The sequence below is a fragment of the Suncus etruscus genome, chromosome 6 (genome assembly GCF_024139225.1).
Source record: "Suncus etruscus isolate mSunEtr1 chromosome 6, mSunEtr1.pri.cur, whole genome shotgun sequence".
NCBI lineage: Eukaryota > Metazoa > Chordata > Mammalia > Eulipotyphla > Soricidae > Suncus > Suncus etruscus.
The window spans coordinates 5,571,919-5,598,670 of NC_064853.1; the positions used below are offsets into that span (position 1 = coordinate 5,571,919).

The 26,752-nt window shown below is 47.2% G+C and overlaps 2 protein-coding genes across 16 annotated transcripts in view; one reads left to right on the top strand and one right to left on the bottom strand.

Moving 5' to 3' along the window:
* The window catches only part of CLSTN1 (calsyntenin 1), an 833,174-nt gene that overhangs the window by 427,928 nt on the left and 378,494 nt on the right, over window positions 1-26,752 (bottom strand). The window lies entirely within an intron of this gene.
* Window positions 1-26,752, top strand: part of KIF1B (kinesin family member 1B) — a 154,698-nt gene that overhangs the window by 74,867 nt on the left and 53,079 nt on the right. For all 8 annotated transcript variants that reach the window (XM_049775263.1, XM_049775264.1, XM_049775265.1 and 5 more), the window contains 7 exons: window positions 2,614-2,693; window positions 3,992-4,067; window positions 5,876-5,955; window positions 6,447-6,553; window positions 7,566-7,649; window positions 8,644-8,824; window positions 9,151-9,223. In XM_049775263.1, coding sequence (XP_049631220.1) covers window positions 2,614-2,693; window positions 3,992-4,067; window positions 5,876-5,955; window positions 6,447-6,553; window positions 7,566-7,649; window positions 8,644-8,824; window positions 9,151-9,223 — 681 coding nt within the window. The remainder of the gene's footprint in view (window positions 1-2,613; window positions 2,694-3,991; window positions 4,068-5,875; window positions 5,956-6,446; window positions 6,554-7,565; window positions 7,650-8,643; window positions 8,825-9,150; window positions 9,224-26,752) is intronic.

Consider the following 26,752-nt stretch of genomic DNA (forward strand, 5'->3'; position numbering starts at 1 on the left):
GAGGACTGAGTTCCTTCAGGATTTCTTTTCCTTTCCAACTTCACTTAGTATCATAATTCCATCTAGAATTAAGAAAATAAAGCAAAATTCTTGGGTGGTTTTTTCTTTTCTTTTTCTTTTTTTTTTTTGGGGGGGGGGGCGGTCACACTGGCAGCACTCAAGAGTTACTCCTGGTTCTACATTCAGAAATCGCTCCTGGCAGGCTCGGGGTACTGTATGTCGGGATTGGAACCACTGACCTTCTGCATGCAAGGCAAATGCCCTACCTCCATGCTATCTCTCCGACCCCTAATTTTTTTTTCTTGTCAATACTTTAGTGTCTTGTTTCAGAAAATCAAATTATTTTCTGTTAGCCATGACTTGGGGGGGTCCCACAATCTTTTTTCCAGTCATTTCTTTGGAGGACTTTAGACAGTCAGATGTTTTGTTGATTGATATGACTGTTTTGTTTCTTTTGGGGGTGGCAGTACCTGGTGCTGCTACTTTAATCTCAGTGGTCAGTGGTCAGTGGTCAGGGCTCTATCCCGGAGTCTCTTGGGCACTTCGAGACTTCAGGCTCTTGGACCCAGGCCTCCCGCATACAGAACCAACTCTCAGTCCTTCTCGCTGTTATCTGGCCTGAGTTGAAGCATTTTATACTTAAATCACTGGACTGTCCTGTCGTGGGTGACTCATAGGACTTTCCCTTTTCATTTCTGCATTTTGCATATACTAGTGTATTGTCCCCTCCCCCAAACCCTTTTATATCCATGCCTCAGGCTGCCCCTGTCTGCTCTCTGGAACCCAGTTCCCCCCACCCCTGGCTGTCCTGGCCACCCTTTCCCCAGCACACGTTCGCTCCCATCACTGTTCATTTCTCCCCCTGTCTGCACAAGACCTGCCCAGTGGATTCAGGGAGGTTATTCCACCCTCTCTGCTAGTCTGTTGGTCTGAGGAAGGCAGAAATCTTGCTTCCTGTTATCTCTCTCCCTGGCTACCCAGCACAAGACTTGGCATGGAACATGAAGGCATGTAGTCATTGTGTGTGAGTCACAGGCGTTTTCTCGCCCTGGTACGCTTGAAAGCTCCTTGAAAGCAGGAAACAGGCTTTTTAGTTCCTGCATTTTTGGGATTCAGTAAACATTGCAGCAGGCTTCGGGAAATTATGGTTTCAGTAGATCTGGGCTTTCAGAAGCGAAAGACTGCACATAGCTTGCCGGATTTCATCTTGGGTGGGATTCAGAAGGATCTTGTGCGGTCGAGAAAGGAAAATACTTTTCTACCCTTCTAGGCTTGGGGGCGGGTTGTCCCTCTTACAAAAGGCAGAATCTTTGGGGGGGGGTAATAGGGCAGCAGTTGACTGCACTTGGCAGCACTGCTCAGCACTCAGGAACCACCCCTGACAGTGCTTGGGGGGACCGTGTGGAATACCAGGGGTTGAACCTGGGTCTGCTGTGTGCAAGGCAAATGCCCTGCCAACCATGCTACTGCTCTGGCTCCACAAAAAGCAGGTTATTAAGAAAAGGAAAGCTTGTAAGGTCCATATTATGTGATGTGTGGACCTCGATGAGGAAACGGAGATCCAAAAGCATATTGACCCTGGATATTTCTTTGCTGGGGGTGGGGGACCCTGGGGTGCAGAGTGAGGATGGGAAACTTGGGGAAGTTGTTCAGACTTCACTCTTCAGATCCTTCTAGGTACCTTTAGGATGTAAGACTGAGCCTTTCTTGCAGAAAGAAGAAACTGGAGGTGGCGGGGCAGGGCAACATACATACATCTCCAGAGGCTTCCACAACCTTCTGTGGGAGGCTTCTGAGCCCTTTCTGCTGTTTCTCTGCTGACTTCAGTTTACCATGGCCAAGTCTGCCAGGCAGACGTATTTGGTGGGACCCTATCAGTGTTCGGAATGGAATGATAAATTTCGGGGAGGCAGTCAGAATTCAGGGCCCTTATTTTAAGAGGGTCTGTTAATAGTCTTGGAAACAAACCCCAATGAGTTGAAATTGCCGTTAGACCTACAGAGAATCTGGTTGAGAGCTGATTGGGTGGTGGATTCAGCCTTTATAATTTAGTGTGGGGGCTCCTGGCAATGCTTGAGGCCCATGTCAGGGTGTTGGGTTTGGCCAGCTGCTCCCACGTTACAGAATAAGCACTTGGGCTCCTTGGAACCATCGGGGCCCCGACCCATTTCATCTGTTGAAACAAAATTAAAATTATATTTCTTTGAATATATTTATTTTTCTTAGTAAAAAGGGAAAAGGAGTCAGGGATGCCTTACGATCCTACATCCCCCATCAATTACTAGAGGCAGCCCCAGGGGTCCTCGAATACCACTGAGTGACCCTGGTGGCTCCCAGCACTGCCACACTCAGTGTCTAAGTTCTGACACTGGCAGCTCCAAGCATCACTGGCTTGAGCCGTCCGTCCCTCTTCCCTACACCTGGTCAGGTCCTGCCAGCTACAGCCTTAGGTTTCCAGCACTGCTAGGTGTGTGGCCTCTAATTAAAGGAAAACGGGGGTCACCCTTGAACCTTCCTCTCTTCAGAGGCAGTATCTCACTATCTGCTGCTTCCCCACCAGCGGGGTGAGTTTAAAGTTTTTTGCTTCTTTAAACCTCCTCTTTAACCCCTTAGGAGTCGGAGAAGATCATCGCTGAGTTGAATGAGACCTGGGAGGAGAAGCTGCGGAAGACAGAAGCCATCAGGATGGAGAGGTGAGGGGCTTTCACTCAGGGCTGGCCTCGCCTGTTTGTGGTATCTGGGTTACTGCCACAGTGAACAGAGGTGAGGCAGGTCCACATAAAGAACCTTTCCTCTCAAAAGAGAGGGAGGGAGGGCAAGCCGCTGGCCTGTGTCATTAACCCCAGAGTGAAGCCCTGGCATGTTACATAGAACCCCGCCACAACAACCCTGGGCATAGAGCCTGGAATCTGTCCTTACCACTGCCAGGTATGGGCCGACCTATTCTCCAAATGCATCAGTGGAAGTTTGGGAGATTTAATTCCTTGAGTGCCTGAGGCCCTGGGTTTGATCCCCAGCACCATGGGAAGAAACACAGCCAGGACCAGAAGATAACTAAAGGGGTGTAGCATGAGGCGTGCAGAGGCCTGAGGTTGGAGCCCAGCACTACATGTGCCTTACCCCATCCCACATGGCCCCTGAGCACTCCTGGGGAGGCTTCTAAGAAAATTCTCATGAATTTATGACAGGACACCACACTCAGTGTCTAACTTCTGTCATGGCTTATTAATGACTTTTTTTGTTGTTGTTGTTTTTTTTTTGGTTTTTGGGCCACACCCGTTTGACGCTCAGGGGTTACTCCTGGCTATGTGCTCAGAAATTGCCCCTGGCTTGGGGGGACCATATGGGACGCTGGGGGATTGAACCGCGGTCTGTTCCTTGGCTAGCGCTTGCAAGCAGACACCTTACCTCTAGCGCCACCTTCCCAGCGCCATTATTAATGACTTTTAAACATAAAAGTGGCCCCTGAGCACTGCCAGGTGTGACTCCAAAACATACACTCAAAAAATAAACCCTCAACAAACAAAATTAATGTGAGGATCAGGGAAATAAACTCGATATACTCAACACATACTTTGTGTGCAGGAGACCCTGGAGTTTTGTTTATTTGTTTGGGGACCACACCTGCCAGTGCTCAGGGCTTACTCCTGGCGCTGCACCCAGGAAACACTCCTGGTGATGCTGGGGGACCCTATGGAACACCAAGATGGACCCCAGGTTGGCTTCATGCAAAGCAAGTGCCCTCCCTGCTGTGCTTTTGCTCTGGCTCCAGGGAGACCCTGATTTGATCCCCAGTACCACATGGTTCCTTGAGCACTGTTAGGAGTAATTCCTGAGCACAGAACTGGGAGTAGTTCCCAGCCATCTTCTATGTGACCAAAATCCCAAAAATTATGTGTATATCTTTAGATGCAGGCAATTATTGCTTTGTGTGCTGTTGTTTCACTGATTTCACTCATGGTTTGGCCTTGGCACCTGTTTTTTTCCTTAGAGAGGCCCTGCTGGCAGAGATGGGCGTTGCCATTCGGGAGGATGGAGGGACCCTGGGAGTTTTCTCACCTAAAAAGGTAGGAAAGTGGCTGGATCTACGATGGCACAATGGGGATTTCCACTCCAGCATCTGTTTGTACAAGGCCCATCACACGAACCAAGAGCTCACAGCTGGCCGCAGATCTGCAATTGCAGTTCCGTTCCTGGGTGTTGAATTCCCTCCACTGTCACTTTTGTTCTCCTCCTAGTTCCCTAGATGGTGCTCGGGTTTGGCTGCTCTTGCCTTGGGAAATTTCTCATATCCACCTGGACCCCTGGGTCATGTGACTCTCGGGAGCACTTTCGCTGTCCCAGATTGGGTGGGAGACAAGCGTTGCAATTTGGTTCTGGGATTGGTCATGAGCAACCACTGTCCTGAATAAAACAGCAGCTGTCCTCATTTTCTGGCCTTTTCTTTCTCAAGTATAACATGAGACATAAGTAGAGGTGGGCCAGAAAGGTAATACAAGGGTTAGGTTGTTTGCCTTCTGTGCAGCTGTTCTGGGTTCATCCCAGGCACCCCAGTATTGGTCCCGCTGAGTGCTGAGCCCCAGGGTATGCCCCTGAGTACCACCAGGTGTGACCCAAAAACCAAACAGCAGCTAGGGCTGGAGAAATAACAGGGTTCTTCAGTGGTTCCCCCAAGTACAGGTAGGGGTCACCCCTGAACTCAGAGCCAGGAATAGCCTCTGAATACCACTTGGATGTGTCCCCTCCAAAAAAAAAATAACATAAACAACAATAAAAAATAAGACAAAAATTTCAAACCCCCCAATTAAATCCTGTAAGTTTATCTTCCTGCTTACCCAATCATAATAGCTAAACAGTAGATAATCTTGCAGCTAGTCATCAAGATTTCTTTTAAACTAGGTAGCAACTGCTACCTAGTTATTAGCTCCTGGAAATCTATTACCCATGCTTATTTTGTGTGCTTATGTACATAGTGACAATAGAGTCTAGTGCAAAAGGCAAGCTGGCCACCGAATGCCAACTTTCTCATGCCCATAGTCTGATGGTGAGCTCTTCAGGTTGGTGTAGAAAGGGCAAGAAGTTTTAGTACTTACCCTCCAGTCCCCACTCATTTGGGGGTCACAGCAGCAATGCTGGACGTTACCGTTGGTTCCGTACTAGCCAGTAAGTCCAGAACTCCTGCAGGCAAAGCTGAGGCTTTGGGTTCTTTCCAAAACTAGCTCAGAAAAGTCAACCCTGGGGCCAGAGCAGTAGCATAGCTAGGAAGGTGTTTCTTTGCAGGCAGCCAACCTGGGTTTAATCCTCGGCATCCCATAGGGTTCCCCCAAGCCTTCCAAGAGTAATTTCTGAGCACAGAGCCAGGAGTAACCCCTGAGCATTGCCAGGTGTTGTCCCCAAAACAATCCAACAAAAAATCAGCTCATTTAAGCACATGACAAGTTGGAGCTTTTTGTGTGTTTCTCATGCTTTGATCCTATTAAGATTTGGGTCTTCTTTCCTCAGTCCTCCTCCATTTTACTTATTTATTCATTTATTTATTGGTTTTGGGGCCACATCCGGCGGTGCTTAGGGGTTATTCCTGATTCTGTGCTCAGAAATCACTACTGGCAGGCTCGGGGGACCATATGGGGTGCCGAAGATCAAACTTAGGTTGGCCATGTGCAAAGCAAATGCCTTTCCTCGTGCTATCACTCTGGCCTCATCTCCCCCCCCACCCCATCCATTTTAAATGGAATACATCCATATAGCCTGGTACTGGAGAGGGGGAGTGCTGCCCTTGTAGGCACCACTGGAGGAATCTAGAAGCTTCCCCCCATCACTGTTACAATTGCTCCGATGCTGCTGTCAACTGCTTCCCTGCTGTGACCCTTTTCAGACCCCACATCTCGTGAATCTCAACGAGGACCCACTCATGTCTGAATGTCTGCTTTATTACATCAAAGATGGGATCACCAGGTGCGTGTATGTCTCTCTCGGCCCCATGAATGTTTTTCCTCTTCGAGACTTGCAGAAGAAAAGGAAAGTGGTTTGTTTAAAAAAAAGTTTCACACGAGCCATTTCTTTTCCTTAGCCAATAAACCACTTCGCTTATAGTTTTCCCCTCCGTCAGCATTTTATTCCTTCTCTCCTCTGCTTGACTAGGAAGAGTTGTTCATTTGTATGTGTGTGAATTTTTTATTCCCCTCCCTAAATAATGCTGAACGGGTTACATTGGTTCTGTCATCGCTCCTGGCTTCCTTATTCCCTCTCAGGGCGACCATAGGATGTGAAAATAAAATTTGCAGTTGAAAGCCGCTAGAAAACAAAACAAAACAACAACCACCAAAAAAGGGGGCCCAACCTTTTGTGTCTGTCCCAAAGAATATTCTCTGGGATAAAGAAGCTCATTGTCCGAAGCCTTTGTTGGTCTCTGAATTTCCCTGGGAAACACTCTGCCTTGTGTTCAGGGTTGGCCAAGCAGACGCGGAGAGGCGCCAGGACATTGTGCTGAGTGGGGCCCACATTAAAGAGGAGCATTGTATCTTCCGGAGCCAGAGGAGCAGCAGTGGGGATGGTGAGCACCCCCCCCCCCAACCTTCTTCTCTTCCTGGCCCATAGGACGGGAAAAGCCCCGACTTGGTATTCCCCATCCGGCCTCGTTACGTTCTTGCACCCGCCCCTGTTTGCGGCTGCAGCTCTACATAGTTCAGTCAGGGAACGACCGAGCCACTTCCCATAGCAATCAATGGAAAGAGACTAAAAAAATAAAGGCTTGTGCTTTTATTCCTGCCAAGAGTCGCCTGGGACATAGGCTGGTCCATGCTGTCTTGAATGTTAATTAATTCTCAGAAAAGGAGGCCATGGCTAGCGGGAGAGGGAGTGAAGGGCCTCTCTCTAGCAGCTCTTCCACAGGAAGAATTCCTTCTCTCTCTCCAAAGGAGGAAAAACCCAAACAGCCATCTTTTAGAATTTCTATGGGAATTTTGATGCACAGGTATTTTCTCAATCAAAATCCTAGCTTGTGAGTTTAAGTTTCTATTTCCTTCTCTTTTTGCACTTTGTAGACATGCATTTTTTATGCAGTTGCAAAGTTGCTCATGATTGAGTTTCTTTCATTCAATGTCCAATACTTATTCTTCACCAGTGCATATTTCCCGGCACTAGTGTCCCCGTTTTTTCTCCCTCCCTCCTCCCTGTCCTCTCCCCTGCCTGCCTCTGGGGCATTTTTTTCTCTTTTCTCTTTTCCTTTAAGACCCTGTGGTTTACAATACTGTTCCCTGAAGGAGTACCCTGCATATCCTTTCCCCTCTTCTCAGGATTCAGTTCTTGTCCCAGCTCTCTGTGACAAACTTCCTCATCATGGACCAGTTCTCCTGGCCCTCATCCCATCTCTATTGTCGTTAGATATCCACATTTTTTTTTTTTTTCAGAAGGGACTGATATGAACTGTCACGTAGACCAGGCCTCTTGTTTGGGTTTAGAAATCTTTTATATTTACTTGGGCTCTACATAGATCGCCCTCTTTTCTTCAGCTTTTTGCCAATGGTCTTTGGCACTAATATAAATTTCTTTTTATTTTTGGGTAGTGATTGTAACGCTAGAGCCCTGTGAACGATCTGAGACTTATGTCAATGGCAAGAGGGTGGCCCAACCTGTTCAGCTGCGCTCAGGTAAGCTCACATGAAGTTTGATGTCTCCACCGAGGTCCTCGTACCTCTGCCACCAAGTCTTTGCGTAAATAAAGGCTGAAGCCAGTAAACACTGGGAAGCAAAGTACATGCTAAACTTTAAAATTTGCCTTTTCTTGCATAAATTTGTGTATGTTTAACTAAAAAAAAATCTGCCTTTTCTATTAGAAGATTAGCAAAGAGTGAACTGGTTACTCGGGCTAGATTGTTCCTTTACAAAATGATTTCTCAGAGCTATAGCACAGCAGAGCGGGCATTTGCCTTGCATGTGGCTGACCCGGGTTCCATCCCTGATACCTTATATGATCTTCTGAGCCTGCCAGGAGTAATTTCTGAATGCAGAGCCAGGAATAATACCTGAGCACTGCTGGGTGTGCCCCTCTCACTCCCCAAAAAGAAAATAGATTTTTTTTTTGGTTTTTGGGTCACACCTGGCAGGGCTCAGGGGTTACTCCTGGCTCTATGCTCAGAAATCGCCCCTGGCAGGCATAGGGAACCATATGGATGCTGGGATTTGAACCACCAACCTTCTGCATGAAAGGCAAACGCCTTACCTCCATGCTATCTCTCTGGCCCTGAAAATAGATTATTTCACAGAGGCAGCGTGATAGCACAGGAGGGAGGGGACTTGCCTTACACACAGCTGACCCAGGTTTGATCCCCTGCATCCGATAGGATCCCCTGAGCCTACCAGGACAACTTCTGAGCAGAACCAGGAGTACCCCTTGAGCACTGATGGGTGTGGCCCAAAAACCAACAAAAAGAAATGATTTCGCAGGGGCCTGCGCAATAGTACACTTGCCTTCCTCATGACTGACCTAGGTTCCATCCCTTGCATCTCATACGGTCCCCTTCAAGCATCTCCAGGAGTGATTCTTGAGTGCAAAGGAGGAACCCCTAAGCCCCACTGTGTGTGAACCCCCTCCGAACCCAAAACAACAATGAATTTCTCAACTGTGTTTCGCTTTGGCTCCAGGAAACCGTATCATCATGGGTAAAAACCACGTGTTCCGTTTCAACCACCCGGAGCAAGCGAGGGCCGAGCGGGAGAAGACCCCATCTGCTGAGACCCCGTCGGAGCCCGTGGACTGGACGTTCGCCCAGAGGGAACTGTTGGAGAAACAGGGGATCGACATGAAGCAGGAGATGGAGAAGAGGTAACGGGTCAGCCCGCGGCCCCCAGCCCCCTAGCTGTCTGTGATCACTGCAGCGACGGGTCACAGCAGTGATGCCACTGCCAGCTTACCATTTCTTTTTTTTTTTTTTTTTTTTTTGGTTTTTGAGTCACACCTGGTGGTGCTCAGGGGTTACTCCTGGCTGTCTGCTCAGAAATAGCTCCTGGAAGGCACGGGGGACCATATGGGACACCGGGATTCGAACCAACCACTTTGGTCCTAGATCAGCTGCTTGCAAGGCAAATGCCGCTGTGCTATCTCTCCAGGCCCAGCTTACCATTTCATACCTGTCTCCCTTCTCTCTCCAGGCTGCAGGAGATGGAGATTCTATACAAGAAGGAGAAGGAAGAAGCGGACCTTCTGCTGGAGCAGCAGAGACTGGTAGGAGTCCACCCCGCATCCCGCCGGGGAAAAGGGTAGCGGGTGCTCCCCCAGACCAGCTCAAGGTGCAGGATCTGGATGTCCCAGGCGGGGAAGGATCTCAGGTCTCCAGGTAGCTGGGGCCAGAAGACCTCCCATCAAGGCATCATAGGGTCCTGGCTCCTCTCTTTCTCTCCGTCCCAAGTGCTCTTCCAGAACCAGGGGGGCTTCCTGGGTAGTCTTTGCCTCATACTAGTCAATTTTGAATCTGCATCTGCGGTTGGTTTTGAATCCTGAGATGAAAATGGACTTTGGTGGGTGTTTTTTTGCCTTGGTTTTGTTTCTCATCACTTGTTAGTACTAATTCTCTGCTCCTGGGGCTGACTCCGGGTGTTTTTTATTTTTATTTTTCTGGATAGACTGTGTCTAAAAGTGTGGCTGCACAGTTGCATGTATTTAATCCCTCTCTGTTCCCTTGCATGGAGTCTGAGTTCTCAATCGGGCCTCAATGACAGGTGGGAGGAGAGAGGGTACAGCTATGCCGCAGAACCCCCAAGAGAGGAGAGTGAAGAAAGTTTGGTTTCTCTGGGCTGGCAAGGCCTCCGGTGAACAGCTGGAAAGTCACCTTGAAATATATTGACTGGGGTCAGAATGATAGCACAGCAGGGAGGGAGTTTGCCTTGTACATGGATGACCGGGTTCTATCCCTGGCATCCCATAGGGTCCCCAAGCACCTCCAGGAAGATCACTGAGCACCACCAGGCATGGCCCACAAACAAACAAACAAACAAACAAACAAACAAAAAAAAACCGATGGCTTTAGTATTTTATGTGTTTGTTGATTTTCTAGGCATTTTAGAAATGAAATCTCACTTTATTTGTTTGGCTTTTGAGCCACACCTGATGAGACTTGAGGAATAATATGGGAAGGTGGGGATCAAACCCGGGACTATCTCATATGAGGAATGCCTTGCCTGCAGTACTGTCGCTCTGGCCCTCATTTTATTTTGTATTGTGAATATTCAGTAAGTTAGTTGGTCCCTCAGATTTTCATTTTTAAAGTCATACGGTTTTGGTTTCTACAAAGCCCTGCTTTGAAGAAACTTCTAGCCATGCATCTGATTTGTAAGACAAAGGCTTAACAAACCTTGAATTTTTGGATACAGTTTTGACTTCGTTAATGTCCCAGGATATTTGGAGAGGTGGGGATAGTTAACTCACACCCAGCTGTACTTAGGGCTTATTCTTGCACTCAGGAAGCATTCCTGTCCAGGTCTACTACACTACAAGGCAAATGGTCCCCCTCACTGTACTTTCACTCCAGCTTCTCACGGTCCAAGAACTTTTAAGTGTGAGGGAGAGGACTCGGGAGGAAGCTGGGGTGCTGTTATCTTCCCTTAGAGGAAATATGGCAAATAAAGTACTGCAGCCCATAAAATGTAGATTGTGTTCTGTCCTTTGGAAAAGAGAGTCTGCTGCTAAATGAACCCGAAAAATCGAGGACTGAAGCAGGGGAAAAAAAAAAATACCAACCTGCTTTTTTTCAGGGCAGTTTGGCTGTCAGGCTTGGCAGTCTGTTAATGAAACAGTTAATTTGTTATTTTGGAAATTATAGGAAAGCTCCTAAAGGAGTGAATTTGTGGGAATAAATAAGTGTTTGGGGGGCAAGATAATAGCAGCATTACTGAATCTCTTTAGGAGATCTGGGTTGGCATTTGGTTTTCTTCTTAACGAAAACACAAAGATTTAGCTAGAGCGTGATTAGGGCCTTGAAAAGGTCCTTGACACATGAAAGAGCCCTTTATCTTAATAATGTCCTATGCTCTGCTAACAGGCCTCAGATGGTCCGAACAAGATCACATGAGGACAGGTGTAATTAAGCTGTATTTATGATTACACAGTGCAGCCCTGTGTTTGCACAGTGCCTTGTCATTTACAGAAAGCATGAACAAATCGGTCATTTTGGGGATCTCTGAAATGATCACCCCCCCCCCTTATTAGGGAATCTGTAAGTCCAAAGAGTCACATTGCTTCAGATATTCACTCGAGAGAATCTTTTGTTCTTTGGTCTGCTCGGAAGTATCCAATAGGTTGTGGGTCGGGCTTAAACTTGGGCCTCACTGTGGATTTCCTGAGTGTTCTCGGCTCCTCACTGGTGCTCTGCTGCTGGCCCTGGCACCCCCCTCTGAGTAATGCATAAAGCATTGATGGCTGACGGAGCTGGGGACCGATCTGTGTTCTCAAGTCAGGATAGAGGGGGCCTAGGAAGGTGGCTCAGGGCAGAGCAAATGCTTGTCCCATCGCCTTCGACGAGGTTCTAGGTTTGCTCTCTGGAACCCACACTTAGGCAAACCTGAACGCTATGTAGAAAGTTAAGTGTGTCTACTAGGACGTGTTTAGTTTCTCAGCGGCAAACTTCATCTGCGGATAATCAGATTCTAGTTCTCATTTGCTCGGTGTATCTTAAAACAAGCTCAGATTTCTAAAGAAGCTTCTTGAAGTAAGTTGAACTGTCTAGTTTGTTTATATTTCTTTCCCCAAGAAGAATGAATTTCTGGCACTTTGGCTTAGCGATGAACCATCAAACAAGTGTGATGCCAAATGGAAAGTGTATTTTTCCAATCCTGTGTTGGTCAACCAACAGTTGTATTTCAGATGCACCAATGAATAAATAGATAATGCAAAGAATTTATTATCGGTAAATATTCTCTCTTTGTATATGTCATCCATTTTGTTGAAGAACTAGCATGAAAAATGGAGGCAGGGCTCCCACGTTTTAATAATAGCTTCTCAAATGTGTCATGTGGTTATATTGCTGGATATCGGCTTGTACTTAGTGTTAATTATGCATCTGGGCCTTTCTGCACTTGTCTTATTCCAGGATGTATTTTACGTATCTAGTACTAGCCAGCACTGCCTGCATTTGTTTTTTAATGAAAACAGAAAGATCATTTCATGACATGTGAATTGGCCAGACCTGAGTCATTTCTCTAGTCCTGGAACATGTGAATCTTAATTCCTTAACTTTTATTTTTAAAAATAAGATAATAGGATAATCTAGTTTTGAAGAAAAGAACTTTAGTTTTAAGCAGTTTTTTAAACAAAAGGTCCTATACGCTCTTATTTTTTGTGGTGGGGGGGAAGGATTTGGTCCTCACTGACTGTGCTCAGACCTTACTTCAGCTCTTTGGTCAGGGGTCACCTCTGGCGGTGCTTGGGGGACCCTGTATAATGCCAGGGCACGACCCTGGGTCAGTTACAAGTAAGGCAAGTGCTGTAACCCCTATACTGACTTAGCCCATTACTTATTTCTATTCGGTTTTAGAGTTGGCTATGAAAATAAACTCTCGGGCCCGGAGAGATAGCACAGCGGCGTTTGCCTTGCAAGCAGCCGATCCAGGACCAAAGGTGGTTGGTTCGAATCCCGGTGTCCCATATGGTCCCCCGTGCCTGCCAGGAGCTATTTCTGAGCAGACAGCCAGGAGTAACCCCTGAGCATCGCCGGGTGTGGCCCGAAAACCAAAAAAAAAAAAAAAAAAAAAGAAAATAAACTCTCAGGGCTAGAGTGAGAATGAAGGGGTCAAGGTTGCATATGGCTGACCCCAGCCGGGTTCAGTCCAAGGCTTTTACCCAGAGTGATCCCCATGCATAGAACTGAGGGTAGCCCCTTAGCATCAGAGGCACAACAGCATTTTCACCCCTTAATGATCTCAAACATGGTCCTAGTGTCATGATTAGAATATTCATTTCTTCAGTTAGAATTTACCAGGTTTCTTTTTTTTTTTTCCGCTTTCAGTTTTGGGGGGCCACATCGACTGTGTTTACCCCTGGCTCTGCTCAGAGGTCACTGTATTCAGGGCATCATATGTGGTGCTGGGGATCGAACCCAGGTCAGCAAGGCAAGCACCTTCCCCACTGTGCCATCTGTGTGTCCAGTCCCACAGTTCAGTTTAAAACTACTTTTGAGAAAAAAGGTGATGAGGGGGGTCAGTTTATGTGGAAATAATTGGTTTCTATTTTGTAAAACTTTATGCATATTTTCTTTTTTTTTTTTTTTTGTGGTTTTTGGGTCACACCCGGCAGTGCTCAGGGGTTATTCCTGGCTTCACGCTCAGAAATTGCTCCTGGCAGGCACGGGGGACCATATGGGACGCCGGGATTCGAACTGATGACCTCCTGCATGAAAGGCAAACACCTTACCTCCATGCTATCTCTCCGGCCCCATATTTTCAAGGAAATGATTTTAGGAGTTACATGGGCTTTTTTTTCACTAATGTTTAATTTTTTTGTGTTTTGGGCCACACCCGGCAGTGCTCAGGGATTACTCCTGGCTTATACTCAGGAATCATTCCTGGTGGTGCCTTTTGAGGTCCTGGGGATCAAATCCAGATCAGCCACATGCAAGACAAGCACCCAGCCATTGTACTATCACTCTGGCCCATATTTTACTTCTTTATTTCTTAGAAAGTAACTGCTGGGACCAAAGCTATATATATCATACAGCAGGTAGGATACTTGCCTTGATGCAGTTGACCCAGGTTCGATCCCTGGCACTCTTTATGGCCCCCTGAGTACGACCAGAAGTGATCTGAGTGCCGAGCCAGGAGTAACCCTAGAGCATTGCCAGTTGTAGCTCCAAAAAAAGTAACTGCATATAGAAATTTGGGGGCCAGGGAGATAGTAAAGAGAATAGGATGTTTTCTTTGCTTGTAGCTGGCCCAAGTTGGATCCCCGGCACCTCATAGAGTCTCCCAAGCCTTCCAGGTGTGACCACTGAATACCAAGTCAGAACCAGGACTAAGTCTTGAGCACTGGATGGGATGTGATCCCAAAACAAAACAATTGTTTTATTTAAATAGCAAGATACTATCGATTAGCTCTAATTCACTAAAAAATGCAAGTGTTGAGCCAGAGTGATAGCACGGCAGTAAGGCGTTTGCCTTGTACTCTGCCAACCCAGAACAGACCCAGGTTTGATCCCTGGCATCCCATATGATTCCCTGAGCCTGCCAGCAGTGATTCCTGAATGTAGAGCCAGGAGGAACCTCCAAGCCTCACTGGGTGTGGCCTCCAAAATATTGTTACAGTCAGGTGATTGCTTTTGGTCTAGGGAATGTTCCCTTGTAGAGAAAGGGTAATTGTGTAACTGTAAAATAGGATCTAAGGGGGGCCGGAGAGATAGCTGGAGGTAAACATTTGCCTTGCATGCAGAAGGTCGGTGGTTCGATTCCTGGCATCCCATATGGTCCCCTGAGCCTGCCAGGAGCAATTTCTGAGCATAGAACCTGGAGTAACCCCTGAGCGCTGCAGGGTGTGACCCAAAAACCAAAAAAGAAAAGAAAAGAAAAGAAAAGGATCTAAGGGGGCCAGAGAGATAGCACAGTGGTAGGATGTGTGCCTTGCATGCAGCTGATCAAGGACAGACAGTGGTTCGAATCCCAGCAACCCATATGGTCCCCCATTCCTACCAGGAGTGATTTCTGAATGCAGAGCCAGGAATAACCATTGAGCACTGCCAGGTATGGCCCAAAAACCAAAAAAAAAGGAGCTAAAGATACCAGTACTTTTTTGAGTGAATCCTCTTTGCAGATGTCCAGTGTTCTTTGTGTTTCATTGTTGCTGAAGGAGGAATTGTCACTTTGAAGTAAGAGCCCCCAGATAGCTAGAGACGCCATCATTTTCCAAGGAAGCACCACAAAATCTTATTTATTAAAATAGTACTTAGGAAATTTTTTTTTTTTTTTTGGTTTTTGGGCCACACCTGATGATGTTCAGGGGTCACTCCAGGCTCTGCACTCAGAAATCGCTCCTGGTTTGGGGGACCACATGGGACGCCAGGGGGTGGGGCGTCAAACCACAGTCCGTCTTGGGTCAGGCACATGCAAGGCAAATGCCCTACCACTGTGCCACCGTTCCGGCCCATACTTAAGTAACTTTCTAGTGGTTTAGTGAAATACTTGCCTAGCTTCATCGAGTGGGTGGGGGAAGCCACACCCAGCCTCAGAAACTATTCAGGCCTCTCAGTGCTCTGGAGTCACTCCGTGCTTGAGGGGATGCCACGTGGATCCAAGGGTCACACTGGGATCTCTTCCATATGTGCACTCCAGGGTCCAGGAGATAACAGAGCAGATGGGGCGTTTGCCCTGCTCATAGCCAACCCAGATTCAATACCCGGCACCCTCTATGGTCTCCTGAGCAATGCTGGGACTGATCCCAGAGCACAGAGCCAGGAGTAAGCCCTGAGTACCACCAGTATGACCCCAAAACAAAAGTAAGTACCCACTCAGTCTTTTGAAGTCTCTCTGCCCCCCACCCACCTTAAATTTTAGTTAATTTTTTCGCTGGGGTTTTTAGGCTAAACCCAGTGGTGCGCAGAAGATATTTCTGACTCTGTGCTCAGAAGTCTCTCTCTCTCTCTGGTGCTTAAGGGCCTTGCAATGCTGGGATCAAACCCAGGCCTTGGTGCAAAGTGTGTGCGCATGGGCCAGAGTGATAGCACAGTGAGGAGGGCTTTTGCCTTACACGTGGCTGACGCAGGTTCATTCCCCTGAGTGCTGCTGGGTATGGCCAGAAAAACAAAAAACAGTGCATATAGTCCATAAAGCCATCTCCCTAGCCCACTCACTTAATTTTCGTTTTTTTTTGTTTTTTTTTTTTTGTTTGTTTGTTTGTTTGTTTTTGTTTTATTGGGCCACACCCGGCGGTGCTCAGGGGTTCCTCCTGGCTGTCTGCTCAGAAATAGCTCCTGGCAGGCACGGGGGACCATATGGGACACCGGGATTCGAACCAACCACCTTTGGTCCTGGATCGGCTGCTTGCAAGGCAAACGCCGCTGTGCTATCTCTCCGGGCCCACTCTCACTTAATTTTCAATTTGCTATTTTATTATTAGTTGGCTTTGGGGGTTACTACAGCTCTGCACTCAGGGATCACTCCTGAAGTGGCTCAAGAGACCTTCTGTGGTTCCAGGGATGGAACCTGGGTCTGCTTCGTGCAAGATGACCCCGGTACCTCTCCAGCCCCTGGTAGTTGATTCGTTTTTAAGTTCTAGAGGTGAGGAATTTGAAATATTTGCGCTGAGGATTGGTTCAGGTATGTGTCAATAGAGATCCACTGGTTAAAAAAAAGAAGCATTCATTTATGCTTCCTGGTCTTAGAAATTAGCAAAGCTGGGCCCGGAGAGATAGCACAGCGGCGTTTGCCTTGCAAGCAGCTGATCCAGGACCAAAGGTGGTTGGTTCGAATCCCGGTGTCCCATATGGTCCCCTGTGCCTGCCAGGAGCTATTTCTGAGCAGACAGCCAGGAGTAACCCCTGAGCAACGCCGGGTGTGGCCCAAAAACCAAAAAAACCAAAAAAACAAAAACAACAACAAAAAAAGAAATTAGCAAAGTTTAACTATGTAAATAAAACGGAGCCATTTGTAATGATGCAATGGAACAGAAACCGCAAAGTCCGTGTGTAATCATGGGAAGAGAAATTTTGAGCTTCTTGTGTGCAGAAAAGCTGCCTTTGGGTGGACCAGACAAGCACTTCTGTATGTAGCCGGTTGGGATTCTAAGCACCTGGAACGCCAAACCTGTTTGACTGTTTCTCTTTCTACTTTTCTTCTCATCTTCTAACTTTTTCTAGGGCTGCTCTTTTTAGTAAAAAGCTAAACAAACCGTGGTGTTCTCCAGCCTTACTAACCCTTGTTAACCCGCCTGCTCGTCACACCTTGTATGGCATCTGTGCTCACTCATGGGGGAAAGAATTTCTGGAAGAAACAACAACAATAACCAAGGCAAATCGAGGGGGGGGGGTTCTGGAGGGGCCGGGTTGCATGGATGTTAGCATGTGCGGGGTACCAGGTTTTTGCTTCCTTTTCTCGAGACAGTGGAGACCTTAAATTCCTACCAAGTGGTAAATAACTTCGGGTGACCTCAGAGAGACTCAATCCCCGTGCTAAGTCACTTACTATGGGGACAGCAATTTGGAGATGTCATCGCTCAGACCAGAATGTGGGAATTCGGATCTAGTGATCTCGGCTAAACCTTTCGTACTCCTCAGAATCTCCTTAGACTTATTGATCAGTCCTCCACATTATAGAAGGAGTTTTTCTTTTTTGGTTTGTTTGTTCTTGGGTTTGTTTGTTTAATTTGGTTAAGAATTTTTGGTGGTGGTATTTTTGTTTTTGTTTGTTTGTTTGTTTTTGGCTTGCTTTTTCTTCAATTTGATTTTCCTTTTTTTTTTTTTTTTTACATTTTTTAATTTTGGTTATTTGGGGGCCATTTTTTTGATTTTGTTTTCCCAAAGGACGCGGATTCTGATAGCGGGGACGATTCTGACAAGCGGTCCTGCGAGGAGAGCTGGAAGCTGATCACCTCCCTGAGAGAGAAGCTGCCGCCCAGCAAGCTGCAGACCATCGTGAAGAAATGCGGCCTCCCCAGCAGCGGGAAGAAGCGGGAGCCCATCAAAATGTACCAGATCCCGCAGCGGCGCCGCCTGAGCAAAGACTCCAAGTGGGTGACCATTTCGGATCTGAAGATCCAGGCGGTCAAAGAGATCTGCTACGAGGTGGCGCTCAACGACTTTCGGCACAGCAGGCAGGAGATAGAGGCCCTGGCCATCGTGAAGATGAAGGAGCTCTGCGCCCTGTATGGCAAGAAAGACCCCAATGAGCGGGATTCCTGGAGGGCCGTGGCCCGGGACGTCTGGGACACGGTGGGAGTCGGGGACGAGAAGGCCGATGACGTGCTGGCTGCCAGTAAGGGTGGTTCAGATGTGGATGACCTGAAGATTCACATCGACAAGCTGGAAGACATCCTGCAGGAGGTCAAAAAGCAAAACAGCACCAAGGACGAGGAGATCAAAATCTTACGGAACAAAATGCTTAAAATGGAGAAGGTCCTGCCCCTGATCGGGGCCCCGGAGCCCAAGAGCCTGGGTGGCCCCAAAGCCAAAGAGCCTGGAGGGGCTGGTGTGGGCAACTTGTGCCAGGCTGAGATCGATGGCCCCAAGGGAGATGGCAGTGGTTGCAGCGGTGGGGACGGCAGCAAAGAAGAGCGGGTGACCCAGCTCATGAACGGGGACCCGGCTTTCCGGCGTGGGCGTCTACGGTGGATGAGGCAGGAACAAATCCGCTTCAAGAACCTGCAGCAGCAGGAGATCAGCCGGCAGCTACGACGTCACCAGGGGCCACATCGCTTCATCCCCCCCGAGGACCGCAAGCCCCGCTTCCCCTTCAAGAGCAACCCCAAGCACAGAAACTCTTGGAGCCCTGGGACTCACATCATCATCACCGAAGACGAGGTCATCGAACTGCGGGTGCCCAAGGACGGCGAGGGCAAGAAAGGCCGCAAAGATGACAGCCAGGACAAGTTGGGCAGAGAACCTACCAGCCGGCCTAGTCCAGACCACATCCAGGTCACCAAGCAGCGCCTCCAGACGCCGCCGCCAGCACCACCACTGCCACCACCTCAGCTGCGCTGGAGAAGCAACTCTCTCAATAACGGCCAGCCCAAAAACCCACGTGGCCAGGTCCCGGCCGCCGCTGCCACCTCTTCCGAGTCCCTAAATGCCCCCAGCGGTCACCCCACCGCAGGCCTGCAGACTTTCCAGGCCAAGCGTCATATGCACCAGCACCGCCAGTCCTACTGCGCCCCCAGCCCTGCCGGGCAGCAGCCGGCTGACCGGGCCACCTCCGCTGGCCCCTTTGTGACACCCCCGAGGATGAGGAGACAATTTTCGGCACCTAATCTCAAAACGGGTCGAGAAACCACTGTATAACAAAATGGAAAAAGAATATATCCCTGGACAAACTTGAAATCTTGATGGAGGGCAGGGATAGCGTTAGGTTGCGGATTCATTTTGTTCTCCAGCCTGAGCCCCCGAGGCCCCGCCACCTACACACTGAGTCTAGGACTGTGTCCCTGCAAATAGACATTGACTTGAATATTGCAAAAAAGCATTACACTGGTAACCATTTTAATGCCCTTTACAGACAGACTCCCCCAGTTCCCCACCAACCCCGTCCATGGCAGGAATTCTGGAATTTTGGAGACAAGGCAACGACCACTCTTCCTTGGTGCCTAATAGTGCACTTACATATATTGAGGTGGTTTGGGTGTACATGTTTTTTTTTTTTAATCTTTTCATTGATCTGAGATCCACAGAGACCCTGCTTTTTAGTTGAGGCAGACATTCAAAGGAGGATTTGATGCATAGCACAGAAAGTCTCCTTTTCTCCATAAATGTTAGGCGTGAGTCTAAAAATACCAACACACGACTGACTGTGGATACAGTTTTGGGTCCCTCGTCCAGGCCCATTCTTTCAAGTATCCTCCGAATTTTCAGAAACCAAAACTGGGTCTCCGCAGCACTGTCTTGTCTTGTCCTCAGAATTTGCCAATTATTTTTTTTTCTGTGTTTCACACTAAACGGACAAAGGGGAATTTTCTTTTTTCTTTTAAATGCGTTAGATATGTGTGTACAATTGGACTTGAGACTAAAATCTCTTTCTCTCTCCCTGTCTCTATTGGCACCTTACCTGGATTTCTGTTGGGATTTGCATTTTATGAGTGAGATGTGCCATTCCCCTTTCGTGCTTTTCTCTCTCTCTCTCTTCCTCCCTCCTTACTGCCTCCCCAACACCCACATCAGTTCTTTGCCAAAACACCCCACAAAACCACCACATACTGTCCGATGCTCCAAACAGGCAGTATGTCCCCGAGGAGGGTTCTTTGGAGGAGAGAAGGTTCAGTGGGACGCAGGGAAGAAGGGGTTCAGTGCCCAGCTTCATCAGATGATGAAATCATCGCTCTTTGACTGGCTTGAGAAGGAAAGAGGCTGGTGAGCCCAATGGTGAGTCACCTTCAGGTACCCAAGCGAGGACGGCAGCTGGACTGGGCAGCCACTGACTGGCAATACCTCATTTCTCTGGGCTCTGGTCTCCACCTGCCTCACTGGAGAATCCATCAGACTTGCACGAGAAGGAAAAAAGTCTTTTTCTCCATTTTGTTGTTGTTGTTTATTTTTCCCTCAACTCTTGAACTTTCAGAGACATTCTAAAGTGGCCCGACAAAGGGCCAGTGTCTGTGCCGGGGGCTTGAACGTGAAGATTTACCGTCGTCACACCCAGTCTCCTCGCAAACGCTTGTCTGCAGAGTGGCACGAAGAGGCCTTTGAGAGAACAGTTGGCACTCAAGGAACCTTGAAAGATTGTGATGCTGTGGAGTTTTCTTTTTCGTTCTCCTTTTATTTTTTTCTTTGCATGTGGGCACTATGCTTTATTAAAACACATTATTTTTAATTATAGTCTTATTTTCTTTGCTTCTTAGAAAATTATTTTCCTAATGCACAGAAAGTTGGTTCCAATGAGCCTGGCAAGAGGGAAAGATTTGGCTTTGATACTTAGAAATAGGCCTCGTAGAAAAAGAAAAAGAAAAATAGGCCTCGTTTCCAACCACGGAGTTTACGACCACTCAGGATAATGTGTGCAGAGAAGGGACTTAATTAAGAGGACAATTGCCCAGGCCACCTAGCTGGCATGTCCTTGGCTACACAATTTCCAGGCAGTCATTTCAGTGCAGACTCTGTTTCCCTTTGATGCTCATAGATTTGTGACTCTTGTCTAGAAAATGTTTTATTTTCTTAGAATAATAATAATAGGGACCGGAGAGATAGCATGTAGGTAAAGCATTTGCCTTGCATGCAGAAGGTCAGTCGATGGTTCAAATCCCAACATCCCATATGGTCCTCTGAACCTGCCAGGAGCGATTTCTGAGCGTAGAGCCAGGAGGAACCCCTGAGCACTGCCGGGTGTGACCCAAAAACCAAAAGTCAAAAAAAAAAAAAAAGAGAGAGAGAGAGAGAAGAATAACAATAATGAACAGCTTTTAACTCGAAGCAAAGTGGGTTCTTGTTTTCCTGACTTGACATAATAAAGGATAGACCTGTATCTCAGTTTGTGTGTGTGCAAACATGTGCAGTGATCAGACCCAGGATCTCAAACATATGAGACATGTGCTGTACCACAGAGCCACATCAAACCACCTTCGTGTTTATGGCCAGCTTGTTTTGATCTCACAGACCATCAAATCATGGTTATTCCTTTTGCCCTGAATTTTTACTGTTTACCAGGCCACACTGGAGCCTGAAAGTCATATGATGTTTTCATTCACAAATGTAGGCTGTGATGAGGCCTGAGTGATAGCACAGCCTTGCATGTGGCTGATTGGAGTTTAATTCCTGGCATCCCATATGGTCCCTTGATTCTGCCAGGAGTGATTTCTGATCACAAAGCCAGGAGTAACCCCTGGGTGCTACCAGATGTGGTACCAAACACACACACACACACACACACACACACACACAGTAACAAATGTTGGTTGTGGGAATTTCAGAGATTTTCAGAAATCTAGGTTTGTCTCTGGGCTGCATTTGCCATCCAGTTACCTCCACCCACTGCTAACCATTTGAGGGAATCTAATGGATCCCTTGGAGCAATCTAACGAATCCTTTGGTTTCAGATCCTCAGAAAGGAAGGAAGCCAGATTCCAACAGTGATCATATTATGTTACTTCACGTATTTCAGAGCAGGTGCTGATTTTAGAAGAAAAAAAATAATTTCGTGTGAATAAAATTACTTCATCAGCACTTTGATTCAATAAATAGTGCCGTGTCATTGTGAGCCTTTTGATCAAATACTAATGAGCCAAAAAGAAGCAGTCATCATTTAGCCATGGATTTGTAGCTCTGGTTGTAGTGGACAGGGGGGTGTGTGTGTGTGTGTGTGTGTGTGTGTGTGTGTGTGTGTGAGAGAGAGAGAGAGAGAGAGAGAGAGAGAGAGAGAGAGAGAGAACATGTTATTGAAGTTATGTAAAGGTCTGACACATGGAGTTATCATTGCTGCATAGTTCCTACACCAGAATGCTCTTCCTCAAAGTCAAAGACATTATTAAGTTATTAATAGTAGCCTAGGAAGTTATTAATAATGTTATGAAGTCTGAACCCAAGGGCTCTTTATTTTAGCTTCTAACACTAGTTTCTAGCTCAGCCTGTTGCTCCTCTCACCGGAAATACATTGCTGAGAACTGTGTGTTGCATTCAAGTGACTAGACATGGCCTCAAACCCGGGTTTGATCCCTGACATGCCATATGATGCCCCCCCAACCTGCCAGGTAACCTGAGAACCCCCAGGTATGCCCAGAAACAAAGAACTAAAGCTGTCATTGGCCACCCCCTAAGTCTTTACACAGCAAATGTGATGACAGGAAGTTGTAGCGATGTCTCTAGGCCTTGTCACTCTCAGCCAAGGCCCACTGGGCCTTTGTCAGCCTTCAGGGTTTGTCTGGAAGCCCAGTCTCTGCAATCCCAGCCCTTAGATACTTAGCTTGTGGACTCACACTAGGTTGTGAATTGTGTCTGTTTCCTCCCGTCATTACTGTCAGAAAGAATTGCAAGACTTGTTAACATCGATTTCTCCCTCTATCCTTAAAAAAATTTTTTTTCTGGAAAATTGTGTCCGTGTGTTGACATCAGCCTTTTCAGAAAGGGAGAATTAGTTTACAGTTCAATTCCTCATTCAATAAAAGCGCAAATCTTCTTAAGACTCTTGTTTTCTCTCTGATCTGGGATGACAAAAATGGTGGATGATGGTGCTAATAGTCTGATCTTTTTTTCTTTTTTTGGTTTTTTGGTCACAACCGGCAGTGCTCAGGTGTTACTCCTGGCTCTCTGCTCAGAAATTGCCCCTGGCAGGCATGGGGGACCATATGGGATGCCGGGATTAGAACCGCCATCCTTCTGCATGCAGGGCAAACGCCTTACCTCCATGCTATCTCTCCGGCCCCAAGTCTGATCTTTTTTTAAAATATTTTGGGGCACCACACCCGGCAGTGCTCTGGAGTTACTCCTGGCTCTGCGTTCAGGGGTCACTCCTGGCAGTGCTCTGGGGGACCCTGTGGAATGCCAGGATTGAACCCAGGTCAGATACGTAAAAGGTAAACACTCTACCTATTGTGATATAGTTGTGCTATTGTGCTATCCTGATTTTTTTTTTGGGGGGGGGGTCCTGGCTCTATGCTCAGAAATCACTCCTGACAGGCTCGGGGGACCATATGGGATGGTGGGATTCGAATCACCGTCCTTCTGCATACAAGGCGGATGCCCTACATCCATGCTATCTCTCTGGCCCCTGATCTTTTATTTATCACTTTTTCATTGAAGATGGTTGAAAATTGTATATTTTTAAAAAACCTAATATTGGGGCCGGAGAGATAGCATGGAAGTAAAGCGCTTGCCTTTCACGCAGAAGGTCGGTGGTTCAAATCCCGGCATCCCAAATGGTCCCCTGAGCCTGCCAGGAGCAATTTCTGAGCAGAGAGCCAGGAGTAACCCCTGAGCGCTGCCAGGTGTAACCCAAAAACCAAAATAAACAAACAAACATTATTCTTTTTTTGGGCTTTACCCAGTAGTTCTCAGGAACTGTACCCAGTTCAATGCCCAGGGTCAGTCCTGGTCAGTTCCAGCCCAGCAGAGTCAAGCTTAGCCTTCCACATGCAAATCATGCATTGAGCAATGTCAGTCCAGATCTTTTTGAAAAATACAAGTTGTGAACCAGAGTAATAGCACAGCAGTAGGGCATTTGTCTTGCACACAGCCAGGATGGACCTGGGTTCGATTCCCAGCATCCCATATGGTCCCCCAAGCCTGCCAGGAGCGATTTCTGAGTGCAGAGCCAGGAATAACCCCTGAGCACTGCCGGTGTGGCCCAAAAACCAAAAAACTTTTTGGGGGGAGTTTGGGGGTAGGTTTGGGTCATACCTGTTGGCGCTCAGGGTTTACTCCTGGCTTTGTGCTCAGAAATTGATCCTAACAGATTCTGGAGACCATATGGGATGCTAGGGATCAAATTCGGTCATCTGGATCAGCCGTATGCAAGGCAAATGTCCTACCCTTGTGCTATGTAGCTCCAGCCCAAAATATAGTGGTTTTCTGTTGTTTTAATTTGGTGATGGAGGTGCTTAAAGCTTATTCCTGGCTCAGCAAATTAGGAATCACTTCTAGTGGTACACAGGGGATATGGGATGCCAGGGATTAAATTTTGGTTGGCCAAATGCAAGGCCTTGTTCACTGTACTATCATTCTAGCCTCTAAAAAAACATTTTCATATTAACTCAATTATCAAACATTTGTGTTTGGTATCTTTTTTCCCTCATTTATCATATTCTTTTTTTTTTTTTTTTGGTTTTTGGGCCACACCCTGTGACGCTCAGGGGTTACTCCTGGCTATGCGCTCAGAAGTTGCTCCTGGCTTCTTGGGGGACCATATGGGACGCCGGGGGATCGAACCGCGGTCCGTCCTAGGCTAGCGCAGGCAAGGCAGGCACCTTACCTCCAGCGCCACCGCCCGGCCCCATTTATCATATTCTACCTTAAGTGGATTTTATTTGTTTATTTTTTGCTTGGGAACTACACCCAGCTATGCTCAGGAATCACTCCTGTCGGGACTTGGAACATCATAAGGGATGCCAGAGATCAAACCCAGTTTGGCCAGGCCACATGCAGGGCAAGGACCTTACTGAACTAGCTTTCCAGCTCCCGTAAAAAGGAATTTTTTTTTTTTTTTGTGTCACACCCGGCAGTGCTCAGGGGTTACTCCTGGCTCCATGCTCAGAAATTGCTCCTGGCAGGCACAGGGGACCATATGGGACGCTGGGATTCGAACCGATGACCTCTTGCATGAAAGGCAAACGCTTTACCTCCATGCTATCTCTCCAGCCCCCGTAAAAAGGAATTTTAAACCACTACTTAGTGCTACCTTTTATTTTATTTAAATATTTTTAGTTTTTTAAATACTATTGTTTATGAAAATCACAGAGCTGGAGAGAAAGTATAGCCTGTAGGGTGCTTGCCTGGCATGCTGCAGACTCAGGCTGGATCCCTAACATCCCTCATGGTCCCCTAAACCTGGCAGGTGTGATTCCTAAATGTAGAGCCAGAGTAACCTCTGAACATCATGAGTGTGACTCCAAAACAAGGGGGAAAAAAGGAAAGGAGAGAAAACAGTTGTTGACAATTATTCATTTTGTAGAACAGAATACAAAATCCTAAGGAGTTGTCTCCCCCCAGGAGTTCTTTTTTATGATTTTTGTTTATTTGTTTTGGGGCCACACCCGTCAGCGCTCAGGGGTTCCTCCTGGCTGTCTGCTCAGAAATAGCTCCTGGCAGGCACGGAGGACTATATGGGACACCGGGATTCGAACCAACCACCTTTGGTCCTGGATCGGCTGCTTGCAAGGCAAACGCCGCTGTGCTATCTCTCCGGGACCTTTTATAATATTTTTAAAACTTTTTTTTGTTTGTTTTTGGGTCACACCGGTGGCACTCAGGGTTTACTCCTGGCTCTGCACTCAGAAATTGCTCCTGGCAGGCACTAGGGACCACATGGGATGCCGGGAATTGAACCACCACCTGTCCTGGGTTCATTATGTGCAAGGCAAATGCCCTGCCACTGTGCTGTCTCTCTGACCCCCCTGCCATATATTTTTAAAACTTTACTTACACCTGATGGTTTACAATTATTCAGGCATTTGTAATAGTTTCACTTATTCAATGTTCTAACACCAATCCCACCATCTGACCCTCCTCCATCATTATTCCCAATTTCCCACTCACTCCCCAAGCCCATCCTCTTGGCAGAAACACAGTAATTTGTTTATTTATATTTGTTTTTTGGGACACACCCTGTAGTGCTCAGGGGTTATTCCTGGCTCTGTGCTCAGGAACCCCTCCTGGTGGGCTCAAGGGACCCTATGAGATGCCAGCGATCGAACCTAGGTTGACTGCAAGCGCTCTCCCGGTTGTGTTATTATTTTTTATTATTTTTTATTTTTTATTGCAACATGGTAAATGGGATCACAAAATTATTTTTTATTGCAAAATGGTAAGTGGGATTGTTAAAAAAATAGTTTAGTAAAAGAAAGCTTGTGAAAATTGTTATCACTCTCAATGGGGTTATTTTGGTTATTCTTTTTTTTTCTTTTTGTTTTTGTTTTTTTCGGGCCACACCCATTTGATGCTCAGGGGTTACTCTTGGCTAAGTGCTCAGAAATTGCCCTTGGCTTGGGGGGACCATATGGGACGCCGGGGGATCAAACCGTGGTCCTTCCTTGGCTAGCGCTTGCAAGGCAGGCACCTTACCTCTAGTGCCACCTCGCTGGCCCCTTCTTAAGTTTTATTTTAATGGCCTGAAATTTCTATGACTTTGTTCTGGATGAGTTGGGCAAGTCCTTAGCCCTTTTCATAGTCTCTCAAGCACTGTAGGGTCACACAGGGTAATCTAGATCCAAGCACCCTGGAGATTTGGAGTTGCATTGTTTTTACTAAGTTGTTCTTTACTAATGGAACTTTCTGTGTTCACTGTTTTTGCTCATTGATGTCTGTGTAACTAGGTGGTTGCTATGCACCTTGATCCTCTAGTCTTCTCTAAATTGTGGAACTTAGGGGTGTCATCCGGCCACGTAAGCAGCCACACACTCTAGGAGCTCCGGAATCTTTAGAACTGGGGT